The sequence below is a fragment of the Thunnus thynnus genome, chromosome 9 (genome assembly GCF_963924715.1).
Source record: "Thunnus thynnus chromosome 9, fThuThy2.1, whole genome shotgun sequence".
NCBI lineage: Eukaryota > Metazoa > Chordata > Actinopteri > Scombriformes > Scombridae > Thunnus > Thunnus thynnus.
In genome coordinates, this window is record NC_089525.1 from 23,744,177 (window position 1) to 23,766,521 (window position 22,345).

Sequence of the window (22,345 nt, forward strand, 5' to 3'; positions counted from 1 at the left end):
AGCACATGAAGTCAGGCCATTAAAAGTCTTCTGTCAAAGCTTTGGTTAAAAAAAAAAGAACTGTGTAAACTGTGATGAATAATTCACAGACAACTATCATTTTACTTGAGGTTAGCTTGCTGGGTTGCCATGGTAGAAATGCATGTATTATTTAATGGCTGTGTGAGTCTGACTGTAAGACAGCTTAGGCTCTCGGTCATTTTTAGATCGGTTCACACTGTGAGGATTAAACGTGGTAGTAATCCATGGGAAACAAAATAGAGTGTCTGAGCTGCATGTTGACCTCCGAATGAGAAGGAAGGAGTTACACTACAGGCTTGTGGACCATGTAATGTGGCAGAGGGTTTGCAATGGAGGGGACAATGCTGACGGCAGAACAGGAAAAGCCACAGAAGCGGGTGAGGTTCCGCGTGGCTTCAGGGAACAGCGGCCGGGTGCTAAAGGAGATGTTCAAAGATGAGGGGCCCTCAGACTCCCTGGATTCAGACTGTACCAGCAGCTCTGACGCTGAACGGGCCAGTACTCCCTCTACAAGTGGAGATGCACACGGACACCTGTACCTGGGCTCTGAGCTGGATGACAGTGAGAGTGAACCTGATGAACTGCTCATGTACGCAGGGGCCACCAAGGACTGGACATTCACCACCAAGAGGGTCAACATACTCAGTAAAAATGGGACTGTGAGGGGGGTCAAACACAAAGTCAGCGCAGGTCAGACCCTGTTTGAAAACCTTCCCGATTCCAACAGTGTAAGTACATTTATCAGGACCTGCTTTTATCTTATTGTTTAATATAATCAGTTTAATGATATGATATTATTATTGTTTGAAATGGTTTAACTCTAGTTCCCATCAGTGTCTTTGTCCTCTGACTAAAGTCTAGTTACATGTAGAAGCGACATGACTGGGATAAAAGCTAACAATAGGGGACAAGGTCACAGAGCAATTAAAGTTTAATGATGCATTTCGTTAAGTGTTTCAAGAGAAACTAATCAGGTTAATGAATTCTCAGCACTTCGCTTTCTAGTATCCCTGCAAAAAGATCTATTTGTTATTCTTAGGTAACTCTTTGCCTGTGTGTCAATGCAAACGTGATACAGAAGGTCATATAGATGAAACCATTTCTCTGCAATGTGGTATGACGTGAACGAACAGCGTCACTGTCGAGATAAAGCTTCTTGTCACGATTACCTGAGATAATCTTTCTTTTAGGTTGAGGTTTAAATGAGGTGAAGAGGTCTGGTCTGGTCCAAAAGGAAAAGTCTGGTGTTTCTATACATTTTATCAGTTTAAGAATCACAAACACTTTACATTATCACCAATTGTTTTCCAAAGCATGCCATAGCTTCTTACGTTTTTTAGTGTTTTTGACTCACCTACTTGAGGTATTTCATCACGATGAACATGTATCTTTATTTAAATCATATGTATTCAGCATATATGTATTGTAATGATATTTAAATTTAATGATAAGAATTTAACTTTATAAGTAGTTCAAATTCTTAATAAAATAGTTAAAAGTTCTTAAAATTACATCTACTATTTTTCCTTCATTGATAAGTTCTGAATCTATGAATGAGAAAATAATTTTAGTTACAATAGTTTAACTGTTGGACACAAGACGTCTCTTGAGCCTTCGAGTTTCCAAATGACACTCGTGTAAGTTTCATACCGGACCGTGATTGGCTCAAAACTAGTTGTGATGTCATACACCTTAAACTAATTTAAAGTTTTCAGTGAGCACAAAGAAACCTTCTTCCTTCAGCAGATGAATGTGAAAACAGCCTTCTAGTGTCACATACATCATTCTGCGCAGTGAAGCTCAAACATCCAACTGAGAGAACAAGAAGAAAAACAAATTTTTGAGTGAAGGGGGACTTTAAGTCTCTGTGAGTCTCTGTTGAGATAAATGGAAACCAAGGACCCCTGGAGGGAAGATTGAAGATATTCAAAAATATAAAAATCTATAGGATGTTTTAGGACATTCTTGAAAGTTGAGCAAATAATACAAGACTTGTAGTAAAATTGTTGAAACATTTTGTACTACTTTCTACTAAAGCATCCCTTGTAAAGGCATCATAAGTCATAACCTATGGCTTTATTAATGGTTTATAAATCCTTCACTAATAATTTATACATCAGTTATTTAAACCATTAATAAAACATTTGGGTTGCCAAGTGGTGGAAAAAAGGAGCTGGTGTTTTTCTTTTCTATTTGGTAGTAATACACTTATAAATGTTACTAATCATTAGTAAATGTTTCAAAACTAGTAAGTAAGTAGTCATACAGTCTAATCAGTCAGAAGGATTTTTTACAACCTGGCAACCCAAACGTGGTACTCATTAATGGCTTATAACTGATCTGTAAGGCATAACTAAATTATGTATTAACCATAAATAAAGGCATTAGTTTTGACTTATAAACCCTTTATAAAGGGTAGCTTACTTAAAGCGGTACCAGACATCATCATAATCTACAGCATATTGTTGCTGGGAGGCATGAATTGATCTCTGAATAATTAATGTGAACCTTGTGTATAACAAAAAACGCAAATGTAAACATATAACTAATTTATGGATTTCGGTTCCCCCGTAGATGGAGTTATCTCTTGAGTTTGGGCGGATAGTGATCTACACTACAGGTTTCCGTGTGGTGAGGACCACCTTTGAGCGCTGCGAGCTGGTCCGGAAGATCTTCCAGAACCACAGGGTGAAGTTTATGGAGAAGAACATCGCTCTGGACTGTGAGTACGGGAAGGAGCTGGAGGAGCGGTGCAAACGTGTGGGAGAACCTCCTTCATTACCTGTTGTGTTCATAGACGGACACTACCTTGGGGTTAGTTCTTATTACTCCTCTCTAATGATATCTGACCATGATATCTTTCAGAAATACACAGAGAGCTCATTAAATACTGAATTTTGGCATTAACTTGTTTTGCAGGGTGCTGAGAAAATACTAGACATGAATGAATCAGGAGAGCTTCAAGATCTACTGACAAAAATTGAGGTTGGTTTTCACAGTGTTTTCATTGGAATCATGAATAATTGATGGTGATCAAATAGATGATTTTCCTGTGAATCAGGGTGAGCGAACCGCTTGATTTGATACACATGATGTTAAATTATTCACACGACTCCCGTTGGATCTAGTGAGCAATATTATATGTGCATAAGGTGATTATAAAGTCATAATAAATTAACGCTTTGTGTTTGTCCAAAGCCATTAAGATGAACACAGTGCAAATAGGAGCAGTCATTTCCCCTCACTAGTCATGTCATCAATAAAACATCAGCACACTGAAAAGTAAAACATGCATGCACATCAATAAATGACCATCAATAATGGAGGGCCTGTTATTGATTCTGCTTTCAACACATTTGTTCACACACACCAACGCAGAGCACATCACTCTGTGGTACAAAACCTGATTGTGTAAACTGTTTCTGTGTCTGTTAAGCTACAGATACGTCAGTCACACATGCACTGGCCTTTACTCAGGCCTCAGATATTGGAATTTAAACCCAACAAAAAGCTTCATAAGCGAATGCAAAGCAGTGTGATGACATTTGAATCATGTATTCCACTCACCGCAGGCTGTTAAAAAAAATATGCAGCTCTCAAAGGTCACGCTTGCACTAATCAGTCCAGAACAGGCCAGTAACATGGCTTGATTGTGTGTTTAGCTATATCTGCAGAGTGATGCCTTCCAAAAAATTCACAGTTGTGATTAAAGCAATAATACAACATTTTGGGAAATACACTTGGAGGAGAATATTGAAACCACTGAGACACTAAGCTTGTCTGCCTCTGTTGAAAGCTAAAAAAAAAAGCTGACTATATATCTTATAGCTTGTTTGTTTAATCTGTGCACAAAACCAGTGCAAAGATGAGAGCTGAAAAGATTAGTTGAGTATTGTATTAGTCCATCGATAGAAAAAAAATCAGCAACTATTTTGATAATCATAAAAAATTATTAATCTTTTCAGTCATTTTCCAAGCAAAAATTGTGAAACATTCACATGTTCCAGCCTCTCAAATGAGAGGATTTGTTACTTCTCTTTGCAATATATCATACAGTACGTATATTTACATATACAATATGTGTATATTGTATATACTGAATATCTTTGGACTACTGAAGATGTCATCTTGGGGTCTAAGGTTGCGATGGGCATTTTTGCCCTGATTTGTGACACTGCATAGACTACAGGATCTATCTAAAGTCTGAAAAATAATCATCAGGTTTATTGATAATGAAAATAATTGTTAGATTTGGTCGATTTTGATTTTACTGGACTTAGGCATAGCATTCGATACTGTTGACCACCACACATTATCCACAGGCTAAAACACCTGGTGAGCATTTCTGGGACCACATTGGAGTGGTTCTCACTGTTAGGACTTTGTCAGTCTCTGTAGGTGAATTTGTGTCAGACACTGCTTCTTTGTCATGTGGCATCCCCCAGGGATCGATCCTGGGGCCTATTTTATTCTCCATATACATGCGTCCGGTAGGACAGATTATCAGTAGTTTCAGCAACATCTCATCATCATTTGTACACTGATGACATCCAGTTATACTTTTCCTTCAAACCTGATGAGCTTGATAGACTGTCTGTATTGAACAACCATTTAAATGCAATTAGGAACTGGATTATTGTTTCTGTTAACCTTCACTCAGTGATCACGCAGAACCTTGGTGCCTTGTCCTCATCTTCTCGGTCTAGTCTGCATAATCGTGGTGTGATTTTTGACCAATTTATGAGTTTTGATGCTTATATTAGGATGCTGACTTAATCATGTTTCTTTCACTTAAGAGACATAGCTAAATTCAAGTCTGTTGTGTCAAAAGCTGTAACGGAGATGCTAATACATGCCTTTATCTCATCACGTCTAGACTACTGTAATCCTCTTTATACCTGCCTAAATATATCTTCTTTACACCATTTACAAACCATCCAAAATGCTGCTACTAGGCTTTTAACATGATCCAACAGGTGGTCACACATTACATCTATTTTAATCTCACTGCATTGGCTCCCCTTTCATTTTAGAATTAATTTTAAAATCCCTGCATGGCTAGGCTCCACATATATTGTGGACCTTCAACACCCCCACACCACGAGCCGAGCTCTTAGGTCCTCTAACCAGAGTCTTAGCTGAAATGATATTTTCCACGTCAGCGAGTACATGAGGGTCCGCTAGGGTCTGTGTGATGTAAAATTTGTCATCAGAGGGTGTATGAGTAGGCTTTGTGTGGACATCCACATACCTCCAATTTGTTGTGACTGCGCAGTACAGAAGGGTCTATCTGCAGTCTCTGCAGTCCTGTAGACCTACATGACACACACCCACTTTATTACACGACATCTTCCTCAACCCCCCAACCATTGTGTTTTATGCCTGTTTTTCTCATGTGTGTTGTATCTGTTGATTTGTTTTATTTAGCCTACTTTGACTGTGAAGCACTTTGTGATTGGTGTCTGTGAAAGGTGCTTTATAAATAATCTTTATTTACTTACTTGTGGCTTTATAGACAACAAGGAGTTACTTTTATTGCTGCATTCACACAATGTTGTGTTCACCACATGTTTGGAGCAGTTCGTTAACACATGAAACCAGATACAAATCAATGGTGTATAGCTCCTTTTAAATCAGCTAAATTGATTGTATTAGTGTTGATATTGGAGTTTATTTAGATGAAACTATCAATAATTAAGGCTTTGCAGCCATTTTGCTTCTTTCTTTCAGTTCCTCTCACCAAGTGGGAGATATTTTTGCTGTATGAAATTCCAAATATTCCCGGCTTGGAATTACAACTAAGAGAATGACATGAATAGTTTTGCTCATAATTACGGACCTTTATGATATGAAGGGAAGGTAGCATAAGTAGCACATTATTTCTTGGCTGGCTGCAGTGACCTGCTGGAGTCTCACTGGTTGCCTGGCAACATCACAAAGATAAGACACCAAGTCATTGCACCCAGCCAAGAAGTAGTCCTGCACATTACCCCTGTCAAAACCAAAACGTGTCATTTTTACACCTCTGTTCTTGTAGCATTAAACAAACCAGATATATATGTAGTGAATTTAGAGGTGCTGTTTGGCAATTTTTTTACTTTTGGACAGAGCCAGGTTAGCTGTTTCACCATGTCTTCTGTTGCTCTGCTAAGCTAAGCTAACCAGGTGCTGCTGTAGTTTCGTATTCACTGTACAAACATGTACACATACAAAAGTAAGTGTATTTCCCAAAATGACCACTACTTTAAAGTTTTAAGTTATTTGCACCAAATCCAGCTGATTTAAAACCTTGTATCTCCAAAAATGTGGGAAGAGAAGGAAAACCAGCAGTAATTTGTGCTATACATGTAATTCTTTTAGATGTTGGATATCTAATCTGGGTTGTGAATCTCTTCTCTAGAGGGTACAGCAGCCCCAAACGTGCCAGACCTGTGGGGGCTTTGCCTTCATCCCGTGCCTGATGTGCCATGGCAGCAAGATGTCCGTGTACCGCAACTGCTTCACGGATTCCTTCAAAGCCCTAAAGTGCACTTCCTGCAACGAGAACGGCCTGCAGCCGTGTGTAAGCTGCAGTGAGTGAGGATGTTAAGTGCCTGACCCAACATCCTTCCTTCCTTCCTCCTCCAGGACCCAACACAGGGCCCTGAACTGGACTGCAAAACAGGAAGTGAAATGACACAGCAGGACTCTTCTTCCATGGCCATTAATTAGTAAAAAAATATGCATTTGTAATAAAATCTGTGAATTTGTGGATTTGGTATTGTTGCAATGATTATATTTCTATGTATCTTTGTCATTTATTATATGAATGTTTTGTTGCAAATGCGTTCATCAGGCTTCTCCTGTTAGTTAACTGCAAAAGTCTTATCAGAAAACAAACTGTCCAGTGAGGAGCTGTAAACTAGTCTCACCTCTGGTCAACTTAAGCTTGTTACTTAATTAGTGAGGAGGATCCTTCGTCAACAGTGCTCTCATTACTATTCCCATATCAGACAGAGTTAAAGATAACGGACACGGAGGACAGAGAGGGAAAGTCGAGGGCTCAATTTGCAGCCAGCGGAAGGCATGAAACTAAACCTTTACTCACAGTGGAGCATCAAACATTATACCTAAATCCAAATAAATCAAGGAAATCAGACTTTAACCTTTTTAATAGTACTTTATATAATGTCTCAGCATACATACATACACAACAACATATCCTGAAGCAGTACAATGCAATCTTACTTACTGGTTCAATAATGTATCGGCTGCTTAAGGATTTAGGTTTGCATTGAATAATTAAACTCAAGAGGAACTTAATATGTTCCAGCTGTCTTTAACCCTTATGTATTTTAGTTTTTGACAATTCCAGCATGAAAATTAAGACACACCACTATCGCACTGTCAAGCCAACCATCCATCCAGATGACATGCAATCCTCGCCGTTTTGTGTTTTTAACGGATGATGTCATTTGGCTGCCATCCAAGAGGTCAGGGAAACGCAGCGGCACAGCAGAGCAGCAACAGCAGCAGCACAGCTCTCTATGCTGTCATAGCCCTGTACAATGCTGCTTGAACATGATTAGACAAGGCAGCACTGTAAAGAGGCTAAAAGCGTAGAGCACGGTAACGATGATGATGATGATGATGGTGATGATGCTCATCCGCCATGAAGACTTCTCCTGCCATCGTACACTACCTGGATTGTTCTAGATGTCCCTGCACCTATTGAAACAGCAACCAAATCGATTATTATTGTAGGGAGGGAGGGAGGGCGGGGGACGGGGGGAGACACACACACATACACAAACACACCAACACACCAACACACACACACATACACAAACACACCAACACACACACACGAGGCGTATAAACGCAAAAAAGGTTGATGAGGTTAGGTCATGTATGGGCAATGGGAGGTGATTACATTGCTGCACAGAATCTCCTTTCTTCAATTCAATAGCACAACGAAGAGTAATGGGGTTTGGGGGTTTTGCAACCACAGGCTTGTGATGATGGAGGGGAGGTTGCATGAAAATCTGAGAGCCCAACTGTGCAGGTTTACTGCGCCCCCATCTGTGGGCTCCTGGAGACGAAAATATTGGAGGAAAAAAAAAAGGATGCATCGAAAAATACAACAAAAAACGCCACATTTCTTAAAGTCGCTCTAACAAACAAACCGATTAATGATCGTGAAAACAACGATGTGATGTGCAGAAGGCTGCGGAAGGATTGAAGATGTGTTTGGTTGATCTCCAGACGTGACAGGCGCGCCTCGACGCATGTTTTCTTTATAATAAAAAGCCAAATCAGACAGATGATCTGGTTGTTGTTGTTTTTTTTTTTTTTTTTAATCAACGTGCACACAAGCGAACCTTTACCTGAGGAGGGGAGACATGAAAGGAAACAAGATGGGCAGTGGCACTGGCACAACTGACTTGGGAATGGCATGACGAGACATGACACTGATATGCGCGCAACACCCAAAATGTGAAGACAACATTCAATGGTCAAAAACCTGCAATGGAGTTTGTCCGCATTTTCTCCCCGCTCTCCGGGCTTGGCGAAAAATTATTTCAGTCGAGTAGTCTAGTGTGGTCCAGCCGCGATGCTGTGCGTAATGTTTTGAATGGTCGGTCAATGCGCAGACTGGTTGGAAATGACTGTTTTTATTGACGTCAGCGCACAGGCTAGTGCCCCCCCCTCCCTCCTTTCCTTCTCTCTCTCATCCCTACAACTGCACCATCTAATGGACTTGGGTTTACATTCCAGTCAACCATCTGAGCTTTAAACAGGAAACAGGCCTCCTCTCCGACACCAAGGCTGGAAAATTCACCTCTTCACTGTTCAGATGCGTTTATGTGCGTAATGTGCGTAAAGGTATTTCAAAATACTATAACATGTTATGAAGGTGATGAGACCAGCCAATAATGTCTTCCATAATAATGTAATCACATAATATATACTGTGTATGATATAAAGCATATATAATATACATATATATATAAAGCAGTGCTGTCACATAACATGAACAAAGGAAAGAAATCCACATCCATGACAGAAAAGGAAAGCAAAATAATTTAATAAATTATTTCAAATTTATTCCAACTCCTTCAGCAGTGGCAACATCATAATAACCAAAGGGAAATATTACACTATTAACACCTTCAAAAATATATATATTCACCCTCCCAACACAGATGAAATTAATCTGGCCCACCCACCTCCTGAAGCAGAATAAGAAGGTTAACTTGGTTAGCGAGCAGGTGTGTCCCATGCTGCAGCTGTAACTGTGTGCTGTGACAGTAAATACAGAGTTCAAAGTAAAAACACAGTCGATGTATGTTTTATAGTAGGAGATCTTGATAATTGGTACACATACTGTACACGGGGTTACATTTTGAGTTATTAAAACAACGACATTTCCATGTTTACGGCCATTAACACTAGATGAAACCTGAACGATACAGAGCTCGTCCATTCGTCTGACGCACTGTGTCATCACGGAGAACTTATTCACACTGGGTGGGAAAAGGGGCGAGGACATTTTCATCCCTCCCCAGTGTTTCATCTTTGGAACAGTACAATCAGTCATCTGTTGGCAGTCAGCTGCCAACCTCACGAGATTAAGTTACTAAACCTAAAATTTGAGAGTAAAAAGAAATTTTGGAGCCGGCAAAGAGAGAGATGCCACTGCCTACAATGTCATGTCTTGGCTTGGAACGGTGTTTTATCATTTAACCTTCTGTAAAGATTAACATCCCTAATAAATGGTTAATTAATACATTTGTTAATGTTGTAACAACCTGTTTTCTATTATGCTTTTGCATAAGCTGATGCTCATTAAGTACTACTCTCTTCAACATAAGTTCACTCTATCTTATAAATCAAATGAAAAGTCTTAACATATTTTTGCATATTTTTCCAATATTCTCAATAAAAATCTATTCATCACAAATTCTGTCTTCTTTAGCGGCGTTGTACCATCTTCAGTTCCTCAGTTTTTACATTAAAAGAAAGAAAAACGAATATATTTTCTAGCAATTAAATAAGTCTTGTTTGAATATGTAGTTCTCAGGTTTCCTTTGTACTAATGAAGGAAACACTATCACTGTGGTTCAAGCATAACATTAAAGTTAAGTACAAGTCTGTCAACTGATACTGGTCCTGTTTTTGATTTTTTGAAAGAGTCATAATTTCAACCAAACCCAAACACATGGAGGAATGAATACAAGCCAAAAACCAGACTAAACTGTCATACCTGTGTTTGAACTGCAACAGGATTGAACTTGAAATTCAAGGATTAATGACAGTCTTTTTTTTACCAGAAACTCACATTAAAGTGTGAAGTCTCGGTACCACTAATTCACGACGAAGTTCAAGCAACTCAAACAAAGCACAAATATTGCCCCAACATTGTCCTTGTATATGGATTTGGGCTATTCTACAATAAGACTTGATGACTCGGGTAGAGACGGAGGTTTGTTTTGTGGTGGTCAGAATGGGAGGCAGATAGCGGAGGCAGGCTTGGCCATCCTTTCACCTTTTCTTCTTGTAGACTTGTCACAGCCGGGTGTTCCCTTCAGCAGAGACCCAGCGGGTATTATAGTATCTCCAAGTCCACATGACGAACCTCTGGGTTACGTTGCTGTGGCAGAAAAAAAAAACAACAGGGTTGAAATACAAATCCCTGCTTATAAAATTCTTTATGATAAATAAACACAAGAAAAACAGACTGAAGTACTAAAAAAAAAGACAGTTTCAGTTTCAGCTGTAGTGTGGTGACAGCTGGACGACTAGAAAGTAGAAAGGGTCTATTTTGATGTTTTAATACCTTGAGTTCTTTCTCCAAGCGGTCCACCTCAGCCCCCAGGGTGTCAATGATGTTCTCTCCATGTTTCAGCATAAAGTTCTCCAGCTCCTCGGGGGTCTTCACCTGCTGAATGTCCTGCAGAGACAAGAAAGCGCACACCGAGCTTTATCAGTAAAAAAATATATCTCAGCCATCTGGATGCAACAGTTCAGGTTATTTCACATGAGAGATTTCTGTATTTGTGTTTTTTTTAATGTGGTTATTGGTTTGAAGTGAGCAGGCCTCGATTGGAAAAAAGTGATGTAATGATGATAACGATGATGCATTACACAAAAATCCATGAATGTTTTAAATGCGGCTGCTCTTAAGAGTAGCATAGATTTCAACAAAACATGCCTGTGCCTTACTTTAAAGATAGAATCACGATTTTTCAAGTCTGCCTTAAAACAAAAGTCAGGTGTAAATATGAACATTGAAACAGGTTTTACTTGATGTAATCATTCCTGCTGTTCATACTGACCAGCAGAAGATCACTTCCTAATTCTCTCTGAATGTGATGGGGGACAAAATCCACAGTCCTTGTTTTGCGCAAAAATGGATTCATGAGTTTATCTGAAGATGATATGAGTCGGAGTTAGTCAAACAAAGTCTTTTTAGTAATAATTCCCTCTTTTTGTTTCCATGGACAGTGTTTCCTTGTTGAGCTGGAATATGTTCTAAAATAAGGACTGTGGATTTTGCCCCCCATCACTCACATTATACACACATTAGGATCTTTAAATGTCCATTATAAACAAGAGGAATAATTACAGCAAGCAAAACCTGTTTCAATCTTCATACAAGCACCTAATGATTGATTTGATTGATTTTTAAGACTTAAAAATTGTGAACCAACCCTTTAAATAATTACTATACCTAAAATGAGAAGATAACAGTAAGTTTAAGTTATTACAAGATACTGTGTTAACTACAATGAGTACTGTTGTGCAGCAGTGCTTCCTTCAATCATAAAAATCTATATGGTCAAAAGTAATATTTATAGGTAAATTATGACATTTTGTTCACTCTCAACATACAACTGTCATGATGACATAAACAAGAAAAATAAAAACTGCAATTATCCTTTAATGACACTGACTTTGGTTTGGCATTATTGTTCATGTCTTTAGCAATGAGTTGACAGCAAAAAAAGCTGTCAGAAAGATACATAATGTAGTTCAAATCCTTATTAAAGATATTTATTGGCTGCCGTACACACACAGTCACAGTAAATAGTACAGATGTAATATTTAAATCATGTGGTAATATTAAAGAGATAAAGAAAAGTGCTGTTTTTGACGGTGTATAAAATATTAATACCAAAGTAGAAGAAAAAAACTTACATTGAGAATTTGGTCAATGTCTTGTTTTTCCAGATAAGACCGTGTCACCACTCGACCATCGAAGTCAACTTCAGCCTTGAAGCGCACTTTACTCAGACCCAAATCGGTGGCCTTCACGTCATGGATGGCCCTGCACAGAATAAGACAAAGCATATCAGGGAATCTCCAGGACAGGCAGGTAGAAAAATTATCCAACTTGAACTTATAGAGACAGTTGATTTCTGCTAAAAAAAAGTTAAGAATGACAGAAGTTTGTGTTGATAAAACTTGTGAAGAATAAAATGTACAATGAAAGAGGTTACAATACCTACAATTTTAGTTTATTAAAGCAGGGTTTCTTACTCACACTTCCATGTTTTCACAATACTTTGCTCTGTGTACAGCTGGCCATAAAGAAAGGTTCATGTAAAGACCAATAAATACCACATGGTCTGTTTATAAGCCTGAATGTTGTCCATTAACATTAGTGAACCCATAAAGTCTCCATCAGACCACATGGTCTTGCTCACTCGGTGGTGGATTCTGATTATTTGGCTTAACGTGAATGATTACAGACCTCACATCGAGACCTGGTTCACGTTTTAACGGCCACGTAGGCGTACGCTTGTGAACGTGCGTGTCTGTGCGTTCGCTGACCTTACAGCAGGGTCGCTCTCCAGGAACTCTGTGAGCTTCTGAACACGTTCAGCCTGTATAGAGCGTCCCAGCAGGGCCTCTGTGTTTGTGTAAATGAGGAAGGCTGAGACGGTGCCCAGCAACGTGCCCACGCCCAGGGAGCCCAGACTGTCATAGTACGGGTTACCTGGGACAACACAGAGACGGACAGAAGAAAAGAAACTGAAATTTTAAAAATATAAAAAGGATAGTTTTACATTTGGCTCATTGCCAAAGTTTACAAGACAGGCAGTTGCTTATCAATTTGTCATTTGGCATATGAACAGAAGAATAATAAATCATAGTAGAGATGAAGAAGATCACATAATGAAGCAATAAAAATCTGAACTTTATAACTCCATGACTTGGAACAAGTGCTAATGTAACTACAGACTGATGGATACACCGTTAGTATGTAGTACAGGGACTGGGACACATCACTAGTCTTGTTTTTCCAGTGATGAGTGTCTGTATTTTTGCTTACCTGTCAGTGAGGTAAGCCCCATGCAGCTGGCAGCCATAATTACTCCAAGTACAGCAGCAGCATCCTCCAGCAGTACGACATTAGTGCTGGGGTCTCGACTCTGCATCACTGCACGTGTAAAACAAGCAGTTTGTACCCACGTTACACACATTTGGGATTTGACCAGAAAACGTTTACATTTGTTGTCAGAAATGTGTCTGATTTCCTTCACAATGTGCAAATCAACTTCATCTGAATGAAACTGTCTGTCCACAGTGACAGAAAACAGCTGATTTTCATTTAACTCCAGAGGTGAATTTCATCCATATTAAACTGATGGTCTGTGTATTCAAGCCCGACCTCACGTCTGCCCAGATCTAAACACACACACTGAAACACTTCTCTCTCTCTAAGAGTTGAATTTGTTATTCATGTTTACACCACTTTACAACCAGTTTATTTTGCCTAATTATTTTGTGTTTATACATAGTGGACAATCCTGGAACAGCATTGATAAGCTGTGAAGGACTGTATAATAAATGTGGACATTTACTGGGAGCACGGATCACTACAGATCATACAGCAGCAGCCCCTCAGTGGCTATTTAAGGGTAGGAAACAGTCACTAAACAGGGTATGTTGTTGGCTTGGAGAACAGCAGTACAGTGTAAGTAAATTGCTGATCACTACTGGTGCATTGTAATGTCAGGGGGGGATATTGATTCCAAAAAATTTACTACACAAAAACATAGACTAAAATATTTCTGTTGTACATACCGTACTCATAAAAAGAGACTCCTTGCAGCTGGGCACTCTTCTTTATCTCATTGACAGCTACAAGTAATGTGGCTGAGAAAAGAAAACAGAAATAGATGTTTAAGTACAAATTGCACAACGTCAAAATGTCATCCAATATGCATTATTTCGATATTGTAACCGACCTCCTTCAGATACCAGAGAACCTGCCAAAATACAGTAGGCCTGTAACAGAGAATTGTATAACAAGCTAGTTGATGGATCATTATTATCATTTTTTATGTCTTGTATTACAGGTAAGAGTTAAATACAGACACTCACCCATAGCAAAGATTCAATGGGCTCTGGGTGCAGCAAACCCATAATGCCATGGTACCAGGACAGGCCTGCTCCCATCATAAAAATGCCCACGCCGCTGATGAGGGAGGCGATGTAGCGCATGTTGGAGAAGCCATACCTGAAAAAGACAGAAGGTCTTCATTTAAGCTGCTATTTAGGTGAACATTGTTTACTATATTATACACACACACTTGTACACCCTGATCCTCTCACATATACCGTTTGCACATGATTAGAAGTTACATCAGCAAAGTTGTAGATCTGTATCTTCTGCCTGATGTTTTTGTCTTGTCATGGTGTTGTGGCAGCATTCAATGTTGCATATTCATTTCTATAAATCTATTTTTACTCTTTACTTCTACTCTTTGGTGCTGCAATGGACTAAGATTCTTTGGGGAAGACTCAACTTCCTCTCATCATCTTTCTTCCTGTATTATAGTATAGGCGTGGTGCTTACGGGTGCCCGGGGTCGGGGTTGCGGACTGACTGGCTGATTCCCAGAGCAAGCAGGGCCTGATTGCAGGTGTCGGCCAGAGAGTGGATGGCCTCGGAGAACATGCTAGCTGATCCAGTGTAGACCCAAGCCAGGAGCTTGAAAAAGAAATTCAGCCCATTGCTGCAGACAAAGAAAACCAGTGGATGAAACAGTCACAGGGTAATGTAACAATTTATCTTGGAAAGATTATTTAATGATTAACAGTAGTTCTGATTGAGGTGGTTTACAGATTTATCAAGTTGCTGGTGCTGGATGTCAAAAGCAAATTTGGCTGGATGTTTAAGTTTCTCATAGTTTGAAGCCAACAGAATTAACAACATACAATTAATCCCATTTTTTGTTACTTAAAAGTTCAACTGAAATAACATCTGATCAACCCTTTTTGCAGTTAAAACTGTTTTTTTTTTATTATTATAAAGTTAGAAAAGGGTCTTTGGGGCATCTGGTGGGCTGCCAGAGTGCCAGTGTTTCACTGTAAGGAACAAGAGACAAAGTAAACAAACTTGCGCTGTAGCTACAGTACTGTGCAAAAACTTTTAGGAGAACAAAGAGTCCAGCAACAGACGGTTTGGCCCCCACAGAGCCCTGATCTCAACATCATCGAGTCAGTCTGGGATTACATGAAGAGACAGAATCAACTGAGACACTTAAATCCACATAAGAACTGCGGGAAGTTCTCCAAGATGCAGGAACAACCGACCTGCCAAGTACCTTGAAAAACCGTACCAAGGCAAAGCTACTTGATGACGTTTTAAAGGCAAAGCTACTAACATCAAATATTGATTAAATTTAGGTTTCTTCTGTTTACTGAACTTTGTATGAAGTTAACTGATGAAAGCATCCTCACTGTACTTTTAGTGTGTAAAATCTTTGATCAGCACTGTACATGTCATGAGCAGACGGTGTGCTGTGAGCGGTGGTAGTGGACCAGACCAGCATCTAACCAGATTGGTGACGTTTACAGATACATGACATGTTTAATATTTTGCAGCTGAGCAGCTAATTAGCTATCTAGCCTGCACATTTCCCAGTGATTGTTTATTTGGACACGAGGCACAAGTTAGATAAGGAGGAGACTGTAGCAGTAAAGCTGATGTGAGTTGTTGTTCAGAGTCTGTGGCGCTTGTGTTGGGTAGCAAACACAATGTAGACGGATGACAAACTATTCTATCAAATTAATAGAAGAGTAGGGGGCGCCATCATGAAACCAAAAAATATTGAATCTACATTTTATCCCTTTTGCTTTCTTTTTTCTCATGGAGAACACAGGACACATGATTTTCAGAGCAGATATATATGCTGTAGCAGACAAACTATTTTCTGTTCAGTGCAAAGATCTTCCACCTTTTATGTTATGATGCTTCTGAATCACACTCAGATTTACACCCAGACCGGACCTCTCCTGCAATATTCACTTAAGTAATTGAGTCTCGTGTGTCTGAAAGAAACAGTTTGCTGTTCATGTGACTGCACATGTCCTCTAACACAATCATCCTAATCAAATAGGCCACTGGAGCTCATGTGAGAACAAGGTTCCCATGCTATTCAAATTTACTAGTCGGTGTCGATATGACGCATGCTAGCAGTAACGAGTCAAAATTCTACGGTGCAAAATATTTCTTTATAACAAACAGGTAGTATCTATTACGGCAACAAACTTTATCCAATCAAGATTTTGGTTCTGCTTTCAAGCTTTTCAAGATCTAAACAGTTGCATTCATAATTTTCCTGCATACTGTATGTAGTAACCCTGCTGAGGACAGACTGATAGTTCCAATACCTCCTATCGTGTGTGCTACAGCTCAGTAAAGTCATTAAAAAAAAAAAAGATTTCAAAGCAAACCAAAAAGCATTCAGCAGCAAGAAGGGAGACTGGCGAGAGTATGAAAACTCACATGCAAATAGCGACCATGACCACCTTTCCTGGCCCTTCCAGAAATGTTGTCCTCTTGCCTGATCGAGGCTTTATGAAACAAAGAAAAAGATGTGAATTGTCTGCAATGTGCCGTTAGCAGCAGTTAATAAAGAAAGAAGAAGAGTATCTGTCAGTCAGTGCAGTGGCTTGTGGTTTGCTAATATTTGATTATCACATATTGATTCTGGTAAAATTGAGTCATTTAGCAACCGACCGTAGACAAAATATACACATGGTGTGAATTTCCTGCCTTGTTGTCATTAACGAACTTATATAGTTATCTGATGAAGCATGCAGGCGAGACTCTGACAAAACAAGCCAGTGGAGTATAGAATATACCATGACATACCAGAGAAGTACAGAGCAGTACAATAACATCAGCATCGTACAGTTAAAGAGGGGGGGACTGCATGAATGACAACAGATAATGACATTGTCATATAGATTCAATGACCTTAGTAAAAGAGACAAAGGTCACGCAAACACCACTGGATGCTATAAGAGCAATTTGGGCACGGTGAGACCAAACACATTGATTTTTCTTTCACAAATAAAAAGGATTTTGGACATAATGATAAAATATTAAAGAAAAGTACGCACCTTAGTATTTCCCCAAAAGTCTTTGTATTCTTTCAACAACTGTTGATTCCGAAAAATATCTGGAGGTGAACAAACGAGAGATTAAAGCTGCAACGGTTAGTTGATCGACAGGAAATTCATCATCAACTATTTTGATAGTCGATTAATCGTTTCATTCTTCTAAAGAAGAAGAGGTTCCAGCCTCTTGAATGAATATAATATAATACATATTTATATTTTATGTTTACTTCGGTCTTCATCGATCATAATATCACCATGGGCTTTGGGAGACATTTTTCACAATTTTTGGATATTTTATAGACCAAATGATTAATCAAGAGAATGACATGAAAATAATCGTTAGCTGCGGCCCTACAAGAGACTGACATAAAGAAAATGTCAGTGTCAAATTAATATCAGCTAAGAAACAATCACGTAAGCTTATGAATGAGTTTCTGCAAGCTCCAAAATGTGAATTTGTCTCGGTTCTGAGTACAATCAAGTAAAAAAGTGCATTAGGATGAAAACTAAAGCATAGTATCAAATATATTAATATATAATCATATGCAAAAAATGCATATGCAGACAAGGAAAAATAAAAACCTACTCTCTTGGTACTCTCTCTCCACCTCTTTCCTGAGTTTTCTCTCTCTGGCTAGAGCTTCATGACTTCCCCACACATCCAGAGCTCTAATGTTCACAGAGAGAAGTAAACGGATCGAGAAAAGTTAGAGAGCAGCGTTCATAACAATGAAAATAACGATGTGATTTGTGCTCCAGTTTAACAGGAGACGTATAAAGTTGTGTGTCGAGCAGAGGGATGTAAAACTAACTTGGCCTCCACGTCTGACCGCAAAAACACAGTGAAAGCCTCTGTGTCGTCGTGGGGGCTGCGTCTTCTGATCTTTCGAAGTTGTTCCAGATCACTGTGATTAGGAGAGGGGGGCGAGACGAAGAGGAAAATGTATGAACACCTGCGTTAAATGATGTCAGGCAGTCTTATATTAACTAATCGCAACAGCATGTTTACTTATTAACTGAAAGGAATTTGTGCAGTGGTTGTGGTCCGCCAGCTACAGTAGCACTGAGCCAGCTGCACAGAATACTTTGGCACTGAAAACATACAAGTTGTTGTATATATTAAATAAATTAGACAAAACACAGAATGTTTTAAAGGCACATGACTTACCTTGGTTTGAGGCAGAACTCATTCATGGCTCTCACAGCAGTAATAAAGTTGTTCTTAGTATACTTGGATCCATATTCCCTTTTCTTCAGGACAGCTCGGACTGAACATATGGCAGAGGGAAATATATTACACAGTGTTGTCATTGTCAGTTCAAATCCTAAATTCCCTACTGGTGTCATTTCTTGATTAACTATCAAAGGAAAACTATTCTGTGAGTAAGATATCAAGACTTTACACTACATCGGTTTCATGTGATGTGTGTGAAAATGTTGTTCACCGTTACCTTTCACTTGAATTGTCTCAGCTTTAGTCAGCCCCTTAACTGTCGAACCTGTGAAAGCAGCCGTTTCAATTAGATACTAGTAGTTGATAAAAGTTACTTAAAAGCAAAACTCGTAATGGGAGAGATTTGAATTTTTCCCCCCAAAAAAGAGAAAAACTCAACTTACCAGAACTGTCCTCTGCTTCTTTTGTTCCAGGTATGCCATTAAAAACAAACAAACAGTTTTAGCATTAAAGGGAAAACAGGTAATAACCGTGTACAAAATGCCAAATGCAAGACAGACAAACAATTGAACCATTTCTTCAGCCGGCAAACATAAAAATCTGTTACCTGTAGCTTTTCCAGCAGCGGCCAACACCTTTTCTGCCACAGGAGCATCACCTGATGCAGATTTTGGGGGACCATCTTTACTGTCTCCAGAGGTAGAGTAGTACTGCACCTTGCCCAGCCCTAGAGAAGCAACACGGCAGTCTGGAAGGCTGAACCACAAGCTATGTATGCTTCCACTTTGCCAACCTGTGCAACAAAATGAGATAGAGGGAAATTAAAATGCCACAGTAACCACCCGACATAAATCAAAATACAAAAACAAAGGTAAAAGAAACAAATGCAATTAAAGGCTAAATTATATGCACTCAAATATAAAATATGAAAATATTATGAATACAACAGATGTGATGGATAATGCAACAAAATAAAAGTCGAAATGAGCAGTCTGTCCTCACTGTCAGAGGAGGAGCCCCCTCTTCCGACACAGAGGAGAAATGTGTGTTAAAGGATGGGTTCATAATTCAAGTCTGTCTTTAAACAACAGTCAGGTGCCCATATGGACACTGAAACAGGTTTTCCTCGCTGTAATCATTCCTCCTCTTCATACTGGCTATTAAAAGATCCCCTTCAAAAGTGCTTTCACTGTGAGTGATTGGGGCCAAAATCCACAGTGTGTCCAAATAGTCATTTTGTACAAAAATGCATTTAAAAGTTTATCTGAAGCTTATATGAGGCTTCGGCAGTCTGAGTTAGTCATATCAAGTGGATATCTGCCACATTTACAGTCTTTTTAGCATCAAATTCCCTCTTTGTGTTTCCTCAGACAGTGTTTCCCTGTCGAGCTGCGGTGGAAGTATAGTAACAAAAAGAGGAACTTTGGCACTAAAAAGACTGTAACGTTGAAAGATTTCTACTTGATTTGACTAATTTGGACGGCTGAAGCTTCATATTAGCTTCAGATAAACTTTGACTGTGGATTTTGTCCCCCATCCATTATATTGTAAGTGCATAATAATACCTTTATTTACATAGCACCTTTAAAAACAGAGTTTACTTGCTTTGACAGATAGAACAAAAGCAGAATACTCAGAAAGCAATATAACAACAGTAAGACAAAAGTAAGATAAAGTTAAGACAAGAGGACAAAAGATGCAAAACCACAGTAGAGAGAAGACAAAAAGATGATGAACGAATGGCCAGTATGAACAGGAGGAGTGATTATCGCAAGAAAACCCTATTTTAATGTTCATTTGGGCACCTGACTTGTTTTAAGACAAACTTGAAACATTGTGAGGCCTCCCTTCCAATAGTTTGATTGTTTTTCGGTTATCTGGCATAGCATATCAACACCAGTACTAAAGAGAAAGAAAATGCTGAAGCTAACATCTGGTCGCTCGGAAATGAGCCTCCTCACCGTGGCACAGCTGGGGACACAGCTGGGGGAACCTCGGGGGCCGCTGGGACAGGGACGCCCTGCGCTGCAAGGAGACCCTGCAGAAGACATGCCAGGGTCTGTGGGCCAGGCTGGGGAACATCCTCACTGGTACTGACGTGCAGGAGCTTGCTGTACGGAGTCACAGACAAATCCCCCGGTCACTGTTAATGTTAGCAGCCTGCTTGACAACTTAACTTCACCCCATTCAGACAGATTAAACGCCGAGTCCTGAAGCCAAGAAGTGGCGTTAATTTGGCTGCAAACACACTCAGATGTTCCACACGGCCGACACCGGTGCCTAACTAAATTATTGTCATTAATAATCACTCAGCTAGTCAACTAATGCCTTTGCCGGCCGGCTAATAGCACTGACGGTGCTACCGATCCCGGAGGCTATAGAGCCACAAACTTAGCTAACCTAACTAGCTTGTACCGTAAGCTATTAGCCGCCGTCAGTAACAAGTGCTGTATAACATTTTAATTGACTCAAAAACAACCACAGCTGACTAGTTAGTACATCTAGATGAGGTGATTCAGAAAAGTCATACCTTTCTATGGTTAGGGTTGTTCTGCATAATCTGTTTCCATTTTGAGAATCTATGACAAGACTGTTGGTAACGCTGCTACAAACCAAACACACACACGTGACCTATGACACACACGAAGCGACGCTGTTGATGTTCTCGCGAGAATATAATTGGTTTAAGTTTCATGTCACCTGTTATCGCGATACTCATTAAAACTCAAGGCAAGGTCATTTTTTTCTTTCTTCTTTTTTGCCAGTTTTGGAAACTAACCAAGTATATTTACTCAAGAACTATATTTAATTATAATTTTTACTCTTTACTTAAGTATTTCTTTTTCACGCTATGTTATACTTCCACTCCACTACATTTCTGAGGGAAATATTGCACTTCCTGCTCCACTACATTTATTTCACAGCTTTAGTTACTTTTCAAGATTTGACACAATGGATAATATAACAAGCTTTTAAAATAAAACACATAGTTAAAGATGAAACCAGTGGTTTCCAACATTTTTGGCTTTTGACGTCTTACAAAAAGCAGTGTGTAGTCGAGGTCACATTTCAGATGTCTATGTTGTTGTTAACAGCTCCACCAAGTTGTGATTTTCCCCTCTAAACTTCTTACATGGTTTAATTTCAATAAATGTTCAAATGATCCAATATTTCACCAAAAATCAAAGATTAGAGAAAAGTCCAAAAACTCAAAACAGATTTGTGTATCAGAACTTTGTCTTTTCTTCTTTCCTCTCCCGTTAATCATCTCATGACCCCTCTGATTTATCTGGTGACCCTTTGGAGGGGCCGACCCCTAGGTTGGGAAACACTGGACTAAACTAGATAACTGTACATAAAGGAGTTCAAACTAGCTCCACCTCCAGCAGCTACAACAGTAACATGCTGCTTAAACACTGATGCTTCAGTATTAATAATCTAATGATGTCATATATAATAATATATCAGTCAGAGGGACCAAACCACTACTTTTACTTTAATACTTTAAGTACATTTTACTGCTAATGCTTAAGTAGGATTTTTCATGCAGGACTTTTACTTGTAATGGAGTATTTTTACATTGCTGTATTGGTACTTTTATTTAAGTAAAGGCTCTGAAACTTCTTCCACCTCTGCTTTTTGCTACTGTTTTTTATTATCTCACCTTATATTTTCATATCTTAAGTTATTTAAGGTATCAAGATATTTTGTCACACTCAGTTGTGCAGGAAGTATTCATTTACTCATA

At 39.2% G+C, this 22,345-nt stretch overlaps 2 protein-coding genes across 3 annotated transcripts; one reads left to right on the forward strand and one right to left on the reverse strand.

Moving 5' to 3' along the window:
* Window positions 1-283: 283 nt before the first annotated feature.
* grxcr1a (glutaredoxin and cysteine rich domain containing 1 a) lies at window positions 284-6,735 on the forward strand. The gene is made up of 4 exons (XM_067598379.1): window positions 284-749; window positions 2,596-2,835; window positions 2,941-3,006; window positions 6,422-6,735. Exons 1-4 carry the CDS (start codon window positions 351-353, stop codon window positions 6,599-6,601), a joined length of 885 nt encoding a protein of 294 aa, XP_067454480.1. The 5' UTR covers window positions 284-350; the 3' UTR covers window positions 6,602-6,735.
* Window positions 6,736-9,072: 2,337 nt separating this feature from the next.
* Window positions 9,073-21,244, reverse strand: slc30a9 (solute carrier family 30 member 9). 2 transcript variants are annotated; one of them, XM_067599787.1, is made up of 19 exons: window positions 21,128-21,244; window positions 20,559-20,708; window positions 19,205-19,390; window positions 19,041-19,055; window positions 18,875-18,922; window positions 18,592-18,691; window positions 18,236-18,328; window positions 18,010-18,092; window positions 17,424-17,482; window positions 16,804-16,871; window positions 14,870-15,028; window positions 14,395-14,530; window positions 14,259-14,298; window positions 14,095-14,166; window positions 13,340-13,447; window positions 12,838-13,003; window positions 12,202-12,331; window positions 10,841-10,954; window positions 9,073-10,654 (listed from the first exon to the last, which is right to left on the reverse strand). In XM_067599787.1, the coding sequence occupies exons 2-19, from the start codon at window positions 20,677-20,679 to the stop codon at window positions 10,610-10,612; spliced, it is 1,743 nt and encodes a 580-aa protein (XP_067455888.1). In that variant the 5' UTR covers window positions 20,680-20,708; window positions 21,128-21,244; the 3' UTR covers window positions 9,073-10,609. The 2 variants fall into 2 exon arrangements, with proteins under 2 accessions (XP_067455888.1, XP_067455887.1); XM_067599786.1 differs by having other exon boundaries at window positions 19,041-19,058.
* Between the last annotated feature and the right edge of the window lie 1,101 nt (window positions 21,245-22,345).